General features: G+C 43.1%; 1 protein-coding gene across 7 annotated transcripts in view; it reads right to left on the bottom strand.

The window, feature by feature from the left end:
• LAMA2 (laminin subunit alpha 2) overlaps positions 1–20,624 on the bottom strand; it is a 3,379,260-nt gene that overhangs the window by 198,486 nt on the left and 3,160,150 nt on the right. For all 7 annotated transcript variants that reach the window (XM_069234829.1, XM_069234828.1, XM_069234823.1 and 4 more), the window contains one exon: positions 10,268–10,412. In XM_069234829.1, coding sequence (XP_069090930.1) covers positions 10,268–10,412 — 145 coding nt within the window. The remainder of the gene's footprint in view (positions 1–10,267; positions 10,413–20,624) is intronic.

Below are 20,624 nucleotides of genomic sequence, written 5' to 3' on the forward strand. Positions count from 1 at the left end.
TAGGTAATACCATGGATTGATCAAATAATTGTGTTTAAGCCAGTTGAAAAGCTTACGTATACCATGTACTGTAGGAGTAGTTGAAGTTGAAGATAAATCATCCATGTCCACAAAATAACCAGAAGTGGTCTGTAGAAAAACTGGCGCAGGTGCAGACGAAAGAGAACCGGTAGATGTACCCAATCCCATAGGTTTGTGTGGCAATAGTAAACTGCAGATTAACATTTTGGACGTTTCTTGTACTTATAGTTGTAGCTGTAACCAGAATAAACAAAAGTTCTTTCTTCTTTCTCCGCCCTCCCCAAACTAGGGGAAACAATTTCAGCGTTGTTTATTGTATGAAGTGGTATCTCCTGTAGGGTCATGAGAGGGGAAAGGGAACTACCCAGGAATCCTTGTGATCTGCTGTACAGGATTAGTCACATTATGCACTTTTATGTGATCAAGCAGTGACAAAATGATTTTATTTAGAATCACTGTTCTTCTGCCTTGTATCCCTAGAACAGGGATTGGTGTTCTGTAAGATGGGCCAAAGTCCTTATTTTGGAAAAGATCCTCAACTTTTGGAATCCAGCCTGTGGAAGAGTTTTGAATCCCTGATTCCCAAAGTGACGGCATTTATTGTGGAATGCTCATCTCAGAACTGTCATAATTCCTATAAAACAATGACATGTTAATTTATGTCAAAAGGGGTGTCTGCCACCACTGTGCCAGGACCATTGAGATCTGGGATAAACGTAGAGATACCAAACAGGACTTCACATGGGATACTGCCATCCAAAGATTTTCAAGGCAGATTATTTAATGCTCTCTGGAGCCCATATAGGTGATGGATCCAACTATGACCTAAACCTAATACTCTGGCTGTTAAGGAGTCCTTTTATTCTTGTGTTTTCTGTTCACAATCAAATTTATCTTGGGATGACATTGGAAAGAATAATGCACTGCTACACCGGATGTTCCCATCGCATCCCTGTAAGCCATGGAGGCAAGAACCTAGTCCGAATGGAATACCGCAACTGCATATGTCCCGATAAAGACTTGCACATTTTCAATAATAGTGTGGGCGTCAGCACATCATTGTGGCCGCACCCAAAGGAATTTGGAGCAAGAATCTACAGCCAGTAGAATGTATTTGTATGCACCGTCTGAATTTAAGGGACCACAATGATCTAGGTACACACCCTGCATAAGGTTGTTTGACACTAAGAGGGGTGTCTGAGGTGGATACTTGATAGTAGAACCTTTTATTTGTTGACAGATGTCACAACTAAGGAATACTGTTTGGTCTGTTTGTATAGACCATGCCACCAGTAACGTTTTTGTAATAATGACATAGTAGCTGCCTCACCAGCACGGACTGAAGCAACACCCTCATGTGCTGTTTAATTAGTTCTATCCTACAATCTTGGCTGGGGATCACACAATCACCCGCTGCTGGTAATGTTACATAACAAATGTTTTGGGCAGATAAATGGTGGGAATATTTTGTTGGGTATGCTTTTGGTAAGGGTTTGCCATCAGATGAGGTGTTTACAGCAGCCAATATTTCATCATCCACATTCATATGGCAACAAGCCAATGAATTCCCTCCAACATGTATTCCAACACACTGATGGCCCAGGGTCTGTATTACATGAGCCTGTGGCAGTTTATCTTTAAAATCTGCCACCTTCCCCTTGAGCGTTTTTATGCTTGATGGTGTCCTCTTTAGAATCTTTGAATCCATTTAGGCACCAGTAGTGTAAGTTTTCATTGAAGGACTGGACACAATAATACGAATGACACACTATAAGTGAGGGAATTCGCGATTATTATGTTCCAGTGCCAGAATCAATACTTTGAGCTCAACAAGTTGAGCTCTGCAATCCCCAAAGGACTGCATGTAGATTTGTGGAGGGTGGAACTCACCATCACTCATTACTCTATAGATGGGTGTGCAAGCTGCGGAGTTGTGGTGTTTAGTACCTATGGCAGATTATGCTGAACCATCAATGTAAATGATGTATTTGTGATGTTCTAGAGGCATGACATTAGTGGTCATGGGATACTCAAGCTCATATTGGAAACATTTCTTGAGTTTGCAGTTTTGGATTAAAAACATGGTCAACATCCGTCGCGTTCAAGGAGGTAGCCCACTGTATCCCTTGAGGATGAAATGCTTAAGCGTTAGGAACACTCACTTTGGTTTCCGCCTCAAGGGCACGAGCTGGGGTAACCACAATAATTTATTTGCCCTGAACTAATGGTCTCTCCTTAACGACAGCTGTTTGAACTGCAGACAGTATTTTTTTAGTGAATGCAAAATGCGTTTCTGTGTTTGAATATAAAAGCAATATATATGCAATTGGTACTGTGTCACGTTCATTGAATGTCACTTATGTGAATCCAATTGCACCTAGAATTATCTGGATGACCAAATGTGTTGTATCTTCACATGTATGTAAGTGCTTTGCTTCAAGCATGTCAGTCTGAAATGAACTGAGTATTTATGTGTGTTGTGGTGTCCAATTTTTGCTATAAAAATCTGGACAGATTACAGTTTATTCTCAATGTTTTCTTTCTCCACCAATTTTCTCTTTCCAGCTCTTATAATCCACACTTTGACAGTTTTGCTCTTTCTCTCAACTGTTTATTTCTACTTCTCTCCCTTTTATTTTTTATTCCCTCTTGGTACCTCCTCTTTGATACTTGCAAACACTTAGGCCCTGATTTATACTTTTTTTGCGCTGCATTAGCATCATGTTTTGACTCAAAAGCGACATAAACTTACAAAATACAATTGTATTTTGTAAGTTTATGCCGTTTTTGCGTCAAAGTTTACGCCGCTTTTGCGTCAAAACATGGCGCAAGAAAAGTATAAATGAGGGCCTAAGTTATTTCTTTCCTTGTTTCATTCCTCTCTTTTTTCTTCATCAGGTGTTCATTCTTTTGCAATTTTTTCTCCTTCCTTCATTCTTTCTTTGTCTTTTTTAGATGTTCTTTCCTTTGACTCGGTATGCGTTCTTTTACTTTTTCTTATTAGATCTTTATTTCTTCCTCTGGTGTTTTTCTAATCTTTATCTGTCAATTCACGTTTTACAGTAAATCACTCTTTTTCCCATCTGTATGTGGAAGCTGTAAGTTACTCATTGGGACCCAAAGTGTCAAAGTGCTTTTCCCATTCTGTGTCTGTGGGAAATGTGTCAGTACATACATGCCCTAGTTCTTTCGCTGCTTGTTTCTCTCACCAACTCTCTTTTTTTCTCTAATGTTCATTTTTCTCTTCCTTTTTACACTTCTTTCGTTATTTTTCCTCTTTATCTTTCACTCCCTAACTTCCTTCCTTTTTTTTTGTCTCACACGTTTGCTTGGGTTCTTCTGTAAGTTGTGTTTTCATTTTCTCGTCCTTTCTTTCCCTTCTTTCCTTTATTTCTTTGCGACCCCCTACTCTTTTGTCCTCTAGTACTGTTGTATTCCTTTCACTCCTCTTTTTCTGCACCATACCCTTTATCTCCTGAGGCCTAGTTATCAATGGAGCAACAGGTGCAGTGGCATTGGGGCCCATAGACATAAGGGCCTCACTCAACTCTAATAACTGCTGTATTTTCCAACCAAAACTGCAGTCAACAATTTTCCTTTCTTACTCCAGGGCCCATGACAACGTTACTACGCCTGTTGTCCTCTTCATATTTATTCCCACTCCCTCTTTCCTTTCACCCTCCAGTTTGTCCCAAATGATATACCTGTAATGGTGTTTTGAGCATTACACTCTAATGCCAAATTTTATTTTCTGATAAAGGTTTATATGATAATTGTATATGTTTTAAGATAGAGGAAGAATGTATATGGAAGTGCTTTAGTTAAATGCTCGGCCACTGGAATCATATGGCAGGAAAAGATGAAATTATGAGGCAGGGTTGACCAATTGATGTGGCAAGAAAAGTCCAGTTATGCATTTACAATGCCAATAGCTCTAACTCAAGAAAGTGTAAGACCTATTGCATTGCAAATGCTTGTTTATTGTGACATCAGCCGAGCATTGTGTCCTTTTTCGATTTCACATACTCCTCTTTTCTACATTCTGACTGCCTCCTCTCTTGGTCCATTTGTCGGGTGAGTCCTGAAAGGAGCAAGAATATACTAATACCTGTCAGGTTGTTTCAGATTGTCACAATTTCTCAAATTATATTGTTTCACCAAGGTCTCCGAATGCAGAGATGCTCCTTGTTGTTTTACTTTTTGTATATTAGACTTTGGTTTGTCCCAGTGTTTTTAGAAGACTCTTGTGCTTGCTTGGTACTATCCTTTTCAGAGTTCCCCTTCAGTTGTGGTTTATTTGGTCTGGCCTCCAAATTATACCGACCTATACTCGTGTGAGTCTCAGATACTATTTTTGGTAGATCACATTCCTGATCTATCTGTGGTACTTGTGTGGGACGTTGGCATACTGCCAGTGCTGTGTCTTCCCCTTTAAGATTTCCTAAAACAATTGAGGAGACTGTGGCAAAATTGCCTATTAGTTTCTTCCCCAAATCCAGGGCAGGGACTGTCATGTGCTCATTTGAATTTGTTTCAACACCTCCAGAAGAACGAAAAGAGATGACCATGGCTTATGGTATAAACTGCAGCAAAAACTGTGCCCAATGTAGCACAATCATCAATGGAGGGTAGCATCACAAATGGCAAGCATTTTGTGAAAATTCCATGTTTATTACAGATTCCTCTTTGGGGAAAGACTGCTTCTAACTAATTAGTTTTTTTGTGCAATCCAGAAAGAAATGTCTTCATGTCTGGTGGTAACTTCACCCATAATTGCATTGATAGTTAACAGGTTTTTTCCTTGTGTAGCCATTTGAGCAGAACATCTGGAGCAGCCACTGCTGGAACAGTATTCAATTATTCAATGATTGCATTATGAACTGTATTAAGCGTCTGTATATTCTTAGTAAATTATTTTATATTGGGTGTAGATCAGCTGCCTGCAAATTTTATTCATATTTGGATATGGGGTATAAGTAGCAAAAACTGACCTCTCATTACTGAGGGGACCCAATCAAATGTGTTCAACTAAATGCGGAAGGGCACATTGGAATCAATTTTGATGTTCCTGTGAGTTGTCAGAGCTGCTGCAGGAGGAGGGAGCATGGCAAGTGAGCCATGTGCGCCAAGAGCTGAGTGTGCTGCTGGATACCCCTGCACCGTGAACATTGCTGCCACTGCTCCCACTGAGGGGGACCGAAGGACCAAGGTTGTGGTTGCGGTCTCCAGTTCCTCATTCCTGAGCCCTGACTTATGTGCGGGCCTGTGAGTGGCTGAACAGACATGCAGTAGTGCAATAGTGCAGCAGTACCACTGAGGTAGCACGTGGACTATTGGAGATTGACATTCTATTATCCTCCCTCTGCTGACTACGGGCTGTGCAACACCGTGCTCAGAAATGTACCCTTTCAGCCAGCAGCTGGTCTGTAGAGGACCATCTATGTCCTTAATCCAGCCAACATCTTCCACTTGCAGGAGGCAAGAGGCATTCACAGGAGGCAGGTGGTGAGGGCAAGGAGTAATTACTGTGCCCAACACCTGGCTCTGGCTCTTGGACCCGGGCCCCATCCATAACTTTTAATTTAGAGCCCATAAGCCCGACAAGCACCACAACCTCCTGTCTTCAACTCTCTTCAACTTCCTACAGCGATCTTGCAATCCTGCCGTATACAAGCCGGCATACTATCTGCACCCTTGGGCGTATTGATCCACTGGCAACGCTTTGGGAAAAGTTTCAAAACTAAAAATCAGTGTCACAGCAAAAAAGGCAAAAATAAAAAAAGATAATGCAAGCACCTTAAAAGTTAAATGGTCTTTACATTTACCTATGTTTGACAAACAGGTGTCTTAGACAGCACCACGGCTGACTACAGAGAGCTGAATGACACAGAGGTCAACAAAAGGACCAAACAAGCAAGCAACCCCATTGTTACTTGGGCGGAAGTTGTTGCACAGGCTATTCTACCAATACTGAATTAACACAACGGCCAAAAGAAGGCCCCAAGCAAATACACAGCCAGTTAGAGCTGCCAGAGCACCCTAGAGACGCCCCAGAATGAATCATCAATGCCACAGGCGACTCAGACTGTAAGTGCTGCCAGTAAGGTTTATAGGCAAATTGTTTCCTCTGCCTGCAAAGCCATGGATAGCCCTGTGTTGACTGCTGTTAGTGAGCACAACAGCAAAATTAGCAATAGCCAAATAAGCAGCAACACAGCAACTGGCAAGCAAATATCAATAGAGAATTTCTTTAAGAAAAAACTGCCTCTGTCTCAAATCTCAGATTTAACTCAACCCGAGACTAGGCGGACTTTGCGATCAATTTAGATACACTGGAACTCATAAAACTGTTCTCAATGTCAGTTTCAAAATAAAACCATAAATGCAATACATCTCACCCCAGTCGGGGGATGACAACGCAATAATTGAGATCTCTTCAGAAAGCACGATAATGGAGTTTGATTTTACAACAAAGGCAGAGGGTTAACAACATAAGGGTGAGAGAGTCACTAGCTCTTTGTGCGTCCTGCACGAAGGGCCCTCTGCTGTCCTAAGGACACTAATCACAACTGTTGCACAAATGCATAACCCTGGGGTGCAAGCGGGTGGCATTCACTCACAGGGCCAGAGAGAGGGAAATTCAGAGTCAGCAGGGATCGTGTGGGAGCAAAGGAGGACTCTGGATGGCAGCAAATCCTCACATGGTGCCACACATTGAAAAGAGGACCATGACTGTGAAATAAATGACTTAGACATTCTGCAGCAAATCACTCAACCAACAATGTCACAGGCCACAGCTTTACATGGAGTCCTAGTAATCATAATAGGACAGCCCCATCCACTCTTCATACTCACAATGAACAAGGCAACCAATTAGCCTAAATTAACGCCACCTTGGTTATGACAATAAATACCCTGACTTTGTGGTCAGATAAATTAGAACTGCAACTGGATTTGATCCAAGCTTTAGCAATATCAATTACCAAGATGGAGGCCAAACTTAACACCGTGGAGCAAAGGGAGCAAAGCGCTAGCCCAGCTGAAACACACATAACAACATGTGCCTGCCACCTAATAGTCAAAACACTATGCACTTTGCTGGAGGATCTAACCTCAATGATCTTGGACAGAAGCCTGCTCTTCAACTCTGAGCTAACACTAGCAATTATCCCACTGTACATCTCCAAATCGTGCAAGCTCACCTTTGGATATAACACCCGATTCTCTAAAAGTACAAGGAGGCACAGCTTGTTTAGAGACAATCACTTGGCCGCCCACAGTCACAGTATCACTGGGACACACAATAGCCCCCTCTCCCGCAACCCCTGAGGAAGATGACTATAACGTAGTTCCTCAAGCTTCCACAGCAGACAAACTGCCAACGGAGAAAAACGCTTCTTCATGCATCAACAATGCCAATGCAAATCATATGGAGAATCAATGGACAAGGGCTCTTTCAAAAAGATAAAACAGAGATTAAAAAGACTGAAAAAAAAGCGGCGAAAGAACAACAAACTCAGAGCCTCAATGAACAAAGGACAGTTGACCTCAATTTAATCAGCACATATTCCATTTTTAAGCAAAAGGGTGGCAGGCAAGAAGGAGGTTGAACCTTTGAATGCAACTCAATTTCATGCTTCCCAATTGCCAGCTCACTCCGTACTTGAATATGGAGCAGGTCCCTCCACAGCGCAAAGCACTCCAGCAACATCTGCGATGCCTTGTGCCCATTTGGAGACCACACAACTAGTGCCTACCAGACCTTGTGGAAGCCAAGGAGTGCTGCTGGACACTGCAATAGCACTACACAATAGTGGAAGAACCCTTAAATACAGTTGCCTTGCACAGCTAGTGCAACGGTTCAATGCCCGATAAAGCTAGGCCTGATCAAATGAGAGGCAACTACCCTTCCTACGAACTCTCACGTGATCTCAGGCCAGATGTGTTGGTTCTCACACCACAATACTTATCAGAGGGTAAACACGATGTCCTGAACCGCTCAGATTTATTACAATTATTTAAAGCTACCTCAAACCTGCTATAAAATGGGTCTAACTAGGAGAGTTGCTTTGGAATCCACTGAGGCAAAGTGTAAAACAGAATGGAGCTGGCTATCATCCACCTTATCGAGTGATATTAAGAAATGCTCCTAGCATTGTAAGTGTAGTAAATGTTGTGTGACAACATGGCGACAGTTTACTGCAGTAATTACTGGTTGTGCCATTGTGAAACAAACTTCAGAGATAGAAACACAAACAGGGTATCCTTTTAAGGTCCATGTTTCAACAACCTACAGACTAATATAGGTGGTACCTACATTAACATTAGCAAACTTGGCACAACATATTAGGAAATACACTCCTACGTGATTTCCTCAGAATCACATGATGTGGAGCCACGGCTGTGGCTTCCCAGTTCCAAAGTCAACAGCTCTGGCTATTAGCCCACATTGTCCACATTTGAACAGAAAAATATAAATGAGTGACTAATGGGTGTTGTTTTTATTTTATTGTGTATTGTTTGTTAGGTAACAATACTATTACCACAGTATTTTGTGAAACAGCTTTGTGCTTGATGTCCAAGACGTATTTTTCCCAAAATTGTTATCTTAAAAATGTTGGCTTTGAGGAAACATACGGGATATCTAATTGTGAATGAAAGTTTGATCATCTCCAAGTTCCTCGCTGTTGCGTCAGTAGGATTGAAAAGGATGGACAAAGAATGTACATGCTTGAAATAATATTATGTTGATGCTATATTTTATTACATTTTATTTACAGTATCTGTATAGTGTTGGCAGAGCCAGTCCTTAGCTTTCATAGTGCTCACAAAGTAGCGATTAGGGAAAGAGATAGAGTATGCAGCCAGAGAAATGAATACAGAATCATCGCAAAATCCTTAGAGAAAGCAGAGAGTCTGAGAAGAAGACCACTTCACCTGTAAGAAATTCCAAGAGTTTTTACTTGCTGCACAGCAGCTTACTTGTTTTTTTCCAACCCTAGTCTTTAGTCATGAGCCCATAAGGTGGACCCCTTTAGCTACTTTAATATCAGATCTACCTCTAGAAAATATTTCAAATGTTTTTTAATCACTGAAAACAACACAACTGTTAGTCTTATCCAGTGTGTTATAAAGTGGGGGCTCCTCCACTAGGGCTGAGGAGCGCCGTCCCCCCATCGGCAGCAACCACAGCGAATCTTTTAACAAGGAAAGAATAATTAACTATGTTTATTATCCTTTCTGTGTTAAAGGGCAGGACATGTGGGGAGAAGTGTAGTGAGGGGAGTGCACTGTGTAAAACACCGCTAACCTAACTCCATATTTATATTTTGACGCTAGAACCGTCTAGCGTCAAAATATAGAGTTAGCTCCACATTTAGGAAGCGCAAACCCACCTTGTGTCAATGAGATGTAAGGTAGGCGTTCCTGTCCTAAACACAACGCTAACCCTCTAGCACCATATTTACCTCTTGGGGCAGAAACGACGCACCAGGAGGAGGCAGACCTAAATAATGGCGATTAGCCCGCTTATTAAACGCCTGGACCAGACCAGGCATTAAAGTGCAGGCAGGCACATTTCAATGGGGGAGCACTATGGAATGGGCACAAAGATACGCACCCCAACACCCAGCAACATCACCACCCACACCACTGGGACACTACAGGAGGAGGGAGGCCATCCCAGGTAAGTGTTTTTGTATGTGTGTGGTGTGCGATTGGGGGCCCCCTTCCATCGGCGCCCTGTGCCTGGCACTGAGTATGTAGGGGTTGCCCAGGGGACACCAGTCCCCTGTGGTGGGCATTGGAGTGGTGGGCATGGATCCTGTCTCAACTTAGACAGGAGTCATTTCTTGGCTGCTTGTGCGTCAGAATATTGTTAGGCTGATTAGCAGCAGAAATGTTGCAGCTAACTAGCCTAACATAATTTGTGACCAACTAGCGCCATTCCCCCTAGTGACATCCCCCCAGGCTAGCATTTTTTTATTTTACCCTAGCCATTCCTTGGTGCCATTGTGTGTCATTACTTAAATATGGCGCTATGGAATGGTGTTGGCTCGTGCTAAAAAAGATGACGCACAACTGCATTAGCGCAGTTGTGTGCCATTTTTCATTTGTCTGGGCCAATACGTGTATTTTTCATGCAGAGTTTTTTCACGCTACGTTTTAGGTAAATATTTTTCATTCGACGTTATAGTTCATTTATACATGAATGAATAACACCTGGGTAGAGTTGAAGTACACATACCTTGTCTCTGAATTCTGGACAGGGTAAATGCTTTCCACTTGCCGTCATTGTGATTTTTGTTGCTTACACTGTAAGCTGTACCAGAACCCAAATCGTAGCTAACTTTTATCCGTCCATCGTTGAGCTCCACGCTCATGAAGTCTTTCTGTTGGAGGGATTGAAAAAGAAAGGCCTCAGATTCCACATATGACATACCATGCTTTATGAATCAGTAACATAATATATTTACAGGTACTCTGGTTTTGTGAACAAAGTAATGGATACAAATTCAAATATTTATTTACCACCCAAATTATGGAACCTTACTCACTCAATGATTAACTGAGACCTTTTGGAAGCTCCCGAAAGTGGCAAAATATTTCTTCATGGAAGTGAGAATACATGACAAGTTGATTGAAAACAAAGTCAAAACTCATTTTAGTCTGAAATGTATATAATCTTAGGTTTCATTCAACTATGTTGACATTCTGCTGAACCTCGGCAGCTCAAAGTGGGATATAATACAGGACAGAATGGACAGCAGATCTGCAAAGTATTTTTATATTTGGACTCATGCTACCCAGCTGTAATATTTCTTATTTTCTGCTCATCATTCAGAAACTATTTTAACATTATTTATTTGCCTTACAAAACGACACAACATCTATGTTTCCCCCTATCATTAATGGACATGTCTAACTTTCAATGGATATAATCGAAACAATAGGTCACCTGAAATTCATTTGGGTGAATGTGACAGCAGGCCAGAACAGATTTTTGGCAATAAATAATGCAGCATAAGCATATTATAGCTCCAATGGTGATTTAAAATAGATGACGAATTAAGCTAAAATGTTATCGACAAAGCATAGAAAACATGACATACATATATATAATTACAAGCAGGAGAACAGCTGTGCACAGTCGCAGTGTGAAACACACACAAGTGAATCTACTGTGGTTACATACAAAAATGGACATTCAGATGTGTGTTCCAAAGCACACATACGGTTCAACTACATAAAAGCATAATGTTCAAGTCAACATCAGTTTGTGTGTTAGAGTATCAATGATGTTTCGAACCCATTTGAAATATTGGATTCTCTTCAGGACAACCAAGTTACAGACTTGTCAGACACAACATGAACAGACTAGTTAGAACAGCCAAGTCTGGAGTTTTTTAATCAAACAAATTCTGTGCATATGCGGATATGAAGTGGGAGTTTGTTCCAGTGTCTGTTTTGAAAATAGAAACGTGCCGGTGCCCAAAGTTCTCCGATAAAACGCGCGGCTGCTGCAATTAAATGTGCGAGCACCGAATAGTGAAGCAGAGTAATCCTGAAGGCATATCGGTTCTCTTTAATCTATTTACATCCACTCCCTGCACATTCAGCTCACTCTTTCAGCTTTCTACTTTCTCCCTCTGTGACACGTTTTCGTTTTTGTCTTCCTCCGTCTTTCCCTTACGTTTCTGTTGCTTGGAGTAAATGTTTGACGCAGACAATAAGTGCCAGCCCTCAAAAATAAGTGCCGGTGCCCCACACCAGAATCCACAGGCTCAAGTTAAGCACTGGTTTGTTTCACTGGAAAGGGGTAAGATACGAAAAATCACTGCCACCAAATTTTGAAGTGCGGAAGCAGAGAATATTAAGGAAAGCCTTGTCCTTAGATATGAGGTGTCTCTTGGGAGAATAGTAACTGAGCTTTCTATAGAGATAAATGGGACCTTTAACCGCCAGCGACTCATGCATGAGACAGCATAGTTTGAACATGGAAAGTTTCTTGACTGGCAGCCAGTGGCAGGCTCTTAAAAGGGGGAGAGAGGTAGTATCCGAAGGAAGATTACACAACAGCCATGCTGCAGTATTCTGCACCACCTGAAGCCTAGCCAGCAGTGATTCATTTGCCCCTACCAGAAAGGCGTCGCTGTAATCCAGACGACTCATGATCTGAGATTGTATTAGGGTTTTCCTGGAGTACGAAGGAAGCCATGGGAACACTTTATTAAGCAAGCTCATGGCGGCAAAGCAGGCGCCACAGATTGAGGGTACGTGATCTTTCACGGATAGGGTCTCATTGAGCCTAAGGCTGGGATTTTTAAATGCCTTCCTAGTCTAGGGGCAGGGCCCAGTTCAGATGCCCACCAATCTGAAGACCAAAACAGCTGTGCTTTCCCAAACAGCAAAAACATGGTTTTCTCACTGTTCAACTGCAGGCAGTTGCTCGTCATCCAGGCAGCTATTTTCATCATGCAGTCAATGAAACTTAGTTTGACCCTGTCAAGATCATGCCCAAACAAGATGACTAATTAGGTGTCATCTGTATAAGATAAGATCTCAAAGTTGCACAATTTCATGATGCACGCAATGGGGGCTACCTAGATGTTAAATTATGTAGGACTCAGGGAACAGCTTGAGGGACCCCCTTATTTACAAGCTCGGTATGGGACTTAAAATAATCTACGGATTGTCTGAGTCTGGATTTCCAAGAAATCTATGAACCAGTGTAAAGCTTTTCCATTGATGCCCATCTCTTAAAGCCTATGAACCAAGATGGTTTGAGAGACAATAACAAAGGCAACTGACAAATTGAGCAACACCAGCATAGTTGAATTGCCAGCGTCGAGGGAGAGTCTGATGGAGTATGTAACTGCCATCAGTGGGGTTTCAGTGTTGTGAAAAGCTCTAAAACCGAATTGAGAGGGGTCAAGAATCCCATGATCTTCCAGATAAGCGGCAAGCTGTTTACCAGAATTTCCAGTATATTAACTAGAATAGGCCGGTAATTCAAAAGGTTCCCTAGATCTGCATTAGGTTTTTTTAGGATTGGGGAAACCTATACCGCTTTCCAAGCTAGTGGAAATTTGGCACAGTACAAGGAAAGATTAAAATGGAACATACTGGACGTTGTGAGCATGGTAGATAAACTAGATGCTATACAAGGAAAGAAAGAGCCTGACAGGGAGCCTATTTTGGCTTTTTCTAGCCACCACTGCACTTGGGCTAGATTAATGGCTTAAAACCTTTCAGGTGGGCTGTGGCATTAGTAGAAATAGGGTTGTAGGTGGAGAGATCCTCTCGCTCAGAGGGGACATTGGGAAAGTTCTGATAAATTCTATTTATTTTCACCTTGAAAAATTCTATTTATTTTCTCTTCAAAGAAATGGGCAAAAGGGTCACATAAAGCTTGATACGCCGGGATGGTGGGAGTACAACCATGATGATGAATTCATTCATTAAGAGCCTTGAATAGTTATTTTGCCGAATTGCTCTCCTGATCAATCTTATTGGTAATATGGCTTTTATGTGCCTCTCTGATTTTCCTATGATAGCTGGTGAGCTTAGATTTATATGAATGTTTGTTCGATGAAGATTTGGTCTAGTGCCATCTTTGCTCTAGTCTCCTACATGTAATCTTCTCAATTCTCAGCTCTGCAGAGTACCATGGGGCATGGTGTCTCCTGGGAGTCATAGATGAATGTTTGAGGGGAGCAATCCTGTCAAACGCCAGAGAGAGAGCGATGATAAGCAGACAGAGCAGAGTTGATGTCCCTACTATGTGTGACCTCAGGTGGTTGGAAGACCATTATACACTTAAGCCAGGCAGGACCTACCAGTCTAGTCTGCACAAGTATGTCACACACCAAAGATAACCTGTGCTCACCCTCTGGTAGCTAGGGGCAGAACAGGCAGGCTTATTCACATAGGCAATGTGTGAAGCATTTTGTGCAATACACTCAGACAGTAACACAATGAATACACAACAAAAAAGACTCCACATGGGTAGGTATAAAAATATACAATATATTGTGCATAAAAAAGACCAAAATGGCATGAGTCATAATGCTGTGTACACTATGTAGCTACTCAGGTACTACTCACCATCCTGATCAATGCAAGAGCAAACACGACATACATCATATCAGTGATGCAGGTAAAGCTAATTAGGCTAGGGAAAGCACAGGAATTACATAATATCACCATAAAACCAGAGTGCACAGCGCACCTGCACTACTACTAAACTTTGTATGGTAGTCAGGCACAAAACGTAGGTCACAGGAGCACATGTGTGCCTACTCCATGGAATATGGTAATTGGCAGTTCATAAATCCAGCAAGCCCCTAGCAGCGATCAGGGGCCTCCATCAAGGTTTTACCCAGTCATACAACATCCAATCAAGGTCCCCCAAGGAGACCCAAGGGTGGGATGAACATAATGTAGAGTTTAGCGGGGAGGCCTCGCTGGATCCCCCCTATGTGCAGAGTAATTAAATGCAGCTTCTGGCAGGTACGCAGTCCAGCTATCAAATACGCAGTGCAGCCTCCATGCGAATACCAGCCCGCCTGTGAAAAAGCGAGGCTGTATCTCCTTTGTGCCGCCCACAGTATATTTTCACTGAGGTGAGCCAGTTTAGCTCTAGAGAGTGGTCTCCTCCTTCTGGAACATCAGCACCCCTCCACACTGCTCACCACATCCTCCCCAGGCTGGAGTGGCCATGCTGACCCTTCCTTGTCAGCATGGGTGGGTGCAAATTACCGCCGGGTCCCATCAATGGCATCCAAGCTGCTGGGGATACGCCGGGTCCAACGATCCTCCTTTGGCAGCCATGCCCCACCTACACTGTGACATCATGGAGTTTCTCCAAGTTACCAGGCAATGCCCTAGGCACCCGAAGCTGGGGCTTTCCTCATCATGGTGGCACTCTTCAGTTTGTCTCCAAGGAAGGTGAAGCGCTGAGCACATTAATGATGGGCATTCAGAAGCACTCACCTTGTGCTGATTGGTATCCACAAGGAGCAAATACCAGTGCTCAACCCCTTCTGACTTGGTCAAAAGCCCTCTGCCGGACTCCTTAGTTGCAGAGTCCAATGGCACAGGCAGATAGGAGGAATCATCATGGCCTTGGTATTTTGTGACTAGGGGCTGAAGCCAATAAGCCCTTGGAGAACGCTGGTGGCACAAGGAGGGAGCAGGCAGCAGCCCAGCTAATCCAACATAAATTGCAAAGTGGCAGTGCCTCCTTCAGCCAGCAAGTAGCAGGCAGCAGGGCCACACAACAAAGCAGTAAGCAGGGATGGAAGTTTCTCCTGGCAGTACAACAGTCCTCCTGGCAATGTGCAGAGTGTAGAGCCAGCCGCCTCTAGTTACAAGTCCCACATAATGTCTGAAAACATGGGTCTGAGCCCCAGTTCTTATACTCAAAAATGTCTTTGATGAAGGGGTGACTTCAAAGGAACCTTTTAGAAGTGCACAATCATTCCTTTCAACCCAGCCCTGACTCCAGATGATCAGTAGGAGGTAAATCAGTCCTTTGTGTGAGGGTAGGAAACAACCTATTTGTATGCAAGTGGGAACCGCCTCTTCCTCTCCCAGTCCAGAAGAATGCAGATGTATTCCCTATCACACCCAGTCCTTCCTGTGGCGTGGCTGTCTAGAAAATATGAACAAAGGGTAGCTGTCACCCAGGTCAGATGTGTATCGGAGACAGGCTGCAACATACAGTGTTATGAGCACAGAGAACTGCACACTTTCTAAAAGTAGCATTTCCAAAACTGTAATGAGAAATCCAACTTCACCAGTAAGCAGGATGTATCACTACCATTCTAAACATATCAAACATAACAATACTACTCCTTTCTGATCTACCACTTAAAAGTGTATAAGGGAATTCCCAATGCTAACCTATGAGAGGAGCAGACCTCACAGTAGTGAAAAAAGAAATAGGCTGTGAAAAACGGAATAGGCTGTTTGTCACTATCAGGACCTGCAAAACATAAAAGTGTATGTCCTACCTTTTACTTACTCTGCACCCTGCCCACAGGGCTTGATGAAGCAGAAAATGAAGGTTTTACATTTATTAACGCATAAACGTAGTGCTACAATAATCATGTGTGACTTTAACCGAACTAATAAAGATTGTACGGGGACAAAATGTGCCCTCAGAGTAGTTTGCCAACATTTATAAGCGTGCTTTATATAATGTGATGTATTAGAATTGCATTAATCCAACATAATCATAAATGTGTGCTACGATTTGCTTGTTTGAAATGTTTTAGCTTAGCATAACTTTAGCGGAGGCTTCGGCCTAGTTGCCTGGTCTCACGGTTTAGATGCTCGTATTTTTCCAATGTGCTATTAAACGTGTATTTTTGCTTGAAGCTGTACTTTTCCACGGAGATCGTTCACATGCTTATCTTAAGGTTTCGTGCCAGCCTGGCATATTTTCTCTTTACTCCAAGGTCAATCTGCAGGTGCGGACAATGGAAGCTCTGAAAGTGAGTTAATTGGTATAAAATGTTGCAACTTGCGTACCCATCTCCAAGGATAATGTATGCTTAAGTAAAAGCTTGAGAACTGTCGTTTTTGATTGGACAATTTGAAGCTAACCTATGAACCCTCCAATGGAAGACCCTACTGGATTTGAACTGTTGTCTATTTAAACCAGGTGCACGAGAAGAAAGGGGCCTTTTGCAGCCATTATTGGACATCCCGCCATTTTGTAGACTTTGCAGCTATTATGGCCCACTTTGCTGTGACGCCATTTTGAAAGAGACTTTGATGCTTTCTCTAATCGAGAGAAAGAGACTTTAAATAATTCTTGCCCTAGAGACTTTAACTCTGATCCCTTGCATGAAGTAGTAGTTTTACCTTGCCGCCGCGAGGCAATTGCCCCGTCCACCTTGCCCCTTTGCCCCGTCCCATGCTGATCGAGAAAACGGTACCTGCGAGACGAAGACTTCCTTGAATGCTGATCGTAATTGGTAAATATGAAAGGAAATTGTAAAATTGCATTGTGTTTCTCTTAGGTAACCAACTGCTGATTTTTGATAAGATCCCTAGCTAGGAGTTTTTTCCAAATTAATGTAGCTAAATTGTTTTCGCATGAAGCCCCACATGCCGATGCTAATTTGAGGTTAGATGAGGATTCCTTTTGTTGCACGATGCAATTTGAGACCTTGTTATGCTGACTAAATGTATGCAATTAGTTCATTACAGATTATCGTATTAGTGATTTGTATTGCTATTATCGAATGCCTTGTTATTCAAATGCTACATAGATTGCACTTGTTTCGCCGCTATGGACAGCTATTAATGTTCATTTATGTTTATCATTTGGTGTTGAGACACATCTATATTGTGCTAGCTTTGTTAATATAGGGAAATAAATTCACTAACTTCGAATAAACTGGTGTGGTTATTCCTGACTGAAAGGTCAGGTTTCGCCGAGAATGTATTCTGGATTAATTGTTAAGTGTTATGTGGATCAAGGTATTGCTTATGTTCGTTATTGATTATTGATTTAATGAAATTGACTGATTAAGGGTACCGAGAGTCCCACTTAGTCAAAAGATTCATCGGCCTAAAGAGCGTCCAAATACAGGTAAATTATTAATACGGAACGCTCTATCAGTAGATGGTAGCAGAGGACGGTTTCGTCTTTTGGGACCCCGTACTCTTAAAGTACATGGTGTTGAATTAACGGTTACGCCCTTTGAGACCCCATTCGAGAAGTTGAATTCGATTTTTCTTGGGTAAAATAGATTGACAGAATGATGATGGGCTAGGTCCACCGCGACTTTCCCGGGATCTCGGAGCTTGCGAATGAAGAGAATGGAGGTGTGGAGTCAGCGTTGGCGGTACTAGTGATGGTATGAGTGAAGTTAGGATTTTGCGCTTGCACAGCTTATTGCCGCAGATTGTGTGAGAAGGTTGCGAGGAATTTGTTTTTTTTCTTTTTAGGGAAGAGCGGAGGTGCGACTCCGAGTGTAGAAGTAGGGAAGTCGTCGAACTTCATAGAAATAGCGGAGGTGCGACTCCGAGTGTGAGAGTAGGGAAGTCGTCGAACTTCATGTGCGTGTGGCGCTTCGTGCATAAAAAGGTCCACGTGGTTGTTGTTGTTGAGACGGGCCCTGCGATGTCAAGAGACTCCGGAGTATGTTGTTTTATGTTGTGGTCTGGGCGGTTTAGTAGGTTGATCGGGCGTAGTCAACGGGTCGGTACGTGTGTGAAGGGAGTGAAAGGAACTTCGACTTCGGGCTTTGACAAAATTCTAAGTGCACTAGAATAGATCACTGACAAGTTGAGAGCAGTCTGCGGGTCAGATTTGCTTGCGAACGTGGGGACCGAGAAAGATGGAATAACTGCTGAGGCTAGTGAAAAATCCCTAAGGTCCTGAAGCGATTGTGTTACCCTTCCTGTAGTAAACCGACAGATCTGTTTTATATTTTTGGTAGCTCGCGATACATGCAAGAAGTTGTTACGAGAGGAGCTGAGTGAAGGAAGACTAGCCGCGAGGCTTTGTCAGCCGCAGTGTGTGTGAGTGTGACGTCACTAGGAGCCGCGCTGGGATAGGTTGGTTGCAGAGAAGGGTCGCGCACGGATTGGACGCAGTCCGTGGGGCTCGATTGGAAGGGGAAAGGCAAGCGAAGAGTATTCCGGGAATTAAAGTCACCTATTGATTACAAATTTTGTGAAATAAAAGACGAGAAAATGAAATTTTTTAAAGCATTCAAGAGTGCGATGAAGGGGGAGTCTTACATTAAAGCGAGCGTAGGAGAGGAGACGCCGCCTGAAGGTACACCAGCTTACATTGTAATGGAGGAAAAGGGGGTAGCTCCGTGCCTTTGGCTAAAGCAATGGCACAAGCTGACAGAGAAACCTGGGAGCGTAGCGTTCCCGATCCACGGGACATTCAATATAAGGGTTCTAGAGAATTTGAGATTTGCGATGTACGACATGAAGGTACCTCCAAGGCCAGCTCAGTTTGAGGCTCTAGCAATTTGGGAACTAATGGCTAGACAAAAGCAGCAAAATAAGTTCGAGACCAGGATAAGGAAGGTAGAAAAGACACTAGCGGACGCTAGGTGGGGTAATGCACAGAAGGTGTGGAGGTCAGATGTATTGCAGGGGATAAAATTGTTTCCTGCAATTACTAAGGAAGAAGAGGAGACAGGTAAGAAAGCTACCTGTAAGACAAACAGGAGGTGTTCCAAGGATAGGGAGGACGAGGAAAAGTTGAGAAGAGAAGAGGAGTTAGAGGATGAGGAGTTAATCATGCAATTGCTGAACGATCGTCCACCACCTTATGCGGAGAGTGGACAAGGTCCAAGTACCAGTTCTGCCCCTCCGGCATCGGTACAGAACAATGAAACTCAGAGTTCAGGAGCATCATCGGGATCTAAGGACCCGAGTTTACTGTTCACCCCGCAAATACCGCAGGTCAGGAGAATATATCCAGATGTGCCCATGTTGAAACCAGCAGAAAATTATCAGCCGCAGATGCCAGGGTACTACAGCAGTGACAATAATACGGGAATGATTCTAGATTCAGCCACAATGGGAGGACAGAATGGTCACAACCCAACAATGGCACAAGCTGAATCAACCCAGTTTTTGATGCCTCAAAAGCAGATGCAGGGGGGGACAGCACATGCTCAGATGACGGGGAGCCAGATGGGTATGCCGGCAATGATGACCCATAGTGTGGGAATGAACAGGTCTCAGAACATGGGAAATGGACAAAACCCAGACGCGATATCGCTACCCATTACTGTAGGTCCACCGGTACCTCTGTACAGTCAGCCTAACTTAGGTATGAGTGGTCAGGGATCAATGCTGCAGAATGGGACAGAAAGGAGGTGCATAGAAAACACTCCAGGGATAACTCCGATAGCGGCTCAGCCAAATGGATCTGGGTCCTTGATGGAGTTTAGTCCCATATGTGCTCAGTCAACACTGGTGAGGTCAAGTCCCCCACTGGTGATACCGCTGTCATCGAATACTGAAAAGTTGCCGCAAGCATCAATGGCAGTCGATGTAAATGCTACACTTATGGGGTTGAATGCGCAACAGCTGACACAGTGGTTCAACAGTCTGAATTCCACACAAAGCTCAGCCAGTGGGAAGGGAGAAGACTATCTGAATAGGGTCAGGTTGAACATGGAAGCACAAGAATTGGTGGATGGGACTATGGGTGTGAATAGGTTAGAGTCCTACTCGGAAGAAGAGCTGAGGTATCTATGTCCCAGGATTACGAAGGAAGTGAACAAGGTACATAGAAGCTTGCAAGAAATAGCTGACAAAAACGGGGTTGACATAGACAAGACAAAACACTTGAGCAGGAGCTACAGGTTGGATTTTGGGACCACAGATTTTGAACACATGAGGTCAGCAGGCATGAAGGCGCACCTTAGAGAATTGCTGCAGAGTGCACAAGTGTGGAGGTGCTTAGACAAGTGGGAAAGCAGGTGGGTAAAGAGAAAGGAAAAGAGGAGGGACAGTGCTACAGAGCACAATGAGAAAAGACCACAGAGTAGTGATACAGTAACTATGTTACCAATGAGGGAGACAGCAGGGGGAAAATTAATACATGTACCATG

Source organism: Pleurodeles waltl, chromosome 5 (assembly GCF_031143425.1).
Source record: "Pleurodeles waltl isolate 20211129_DDA chromosome 5, aPleWal1.hap1.20221129, whole genome shotgun sequence".
NCBI classification, from domain to species: Eukaryota; Metazoa; Chordata; class Amphibia; order Caudata; family Salamandridae; genus Pleurodeles; species Pleurodeles waltl.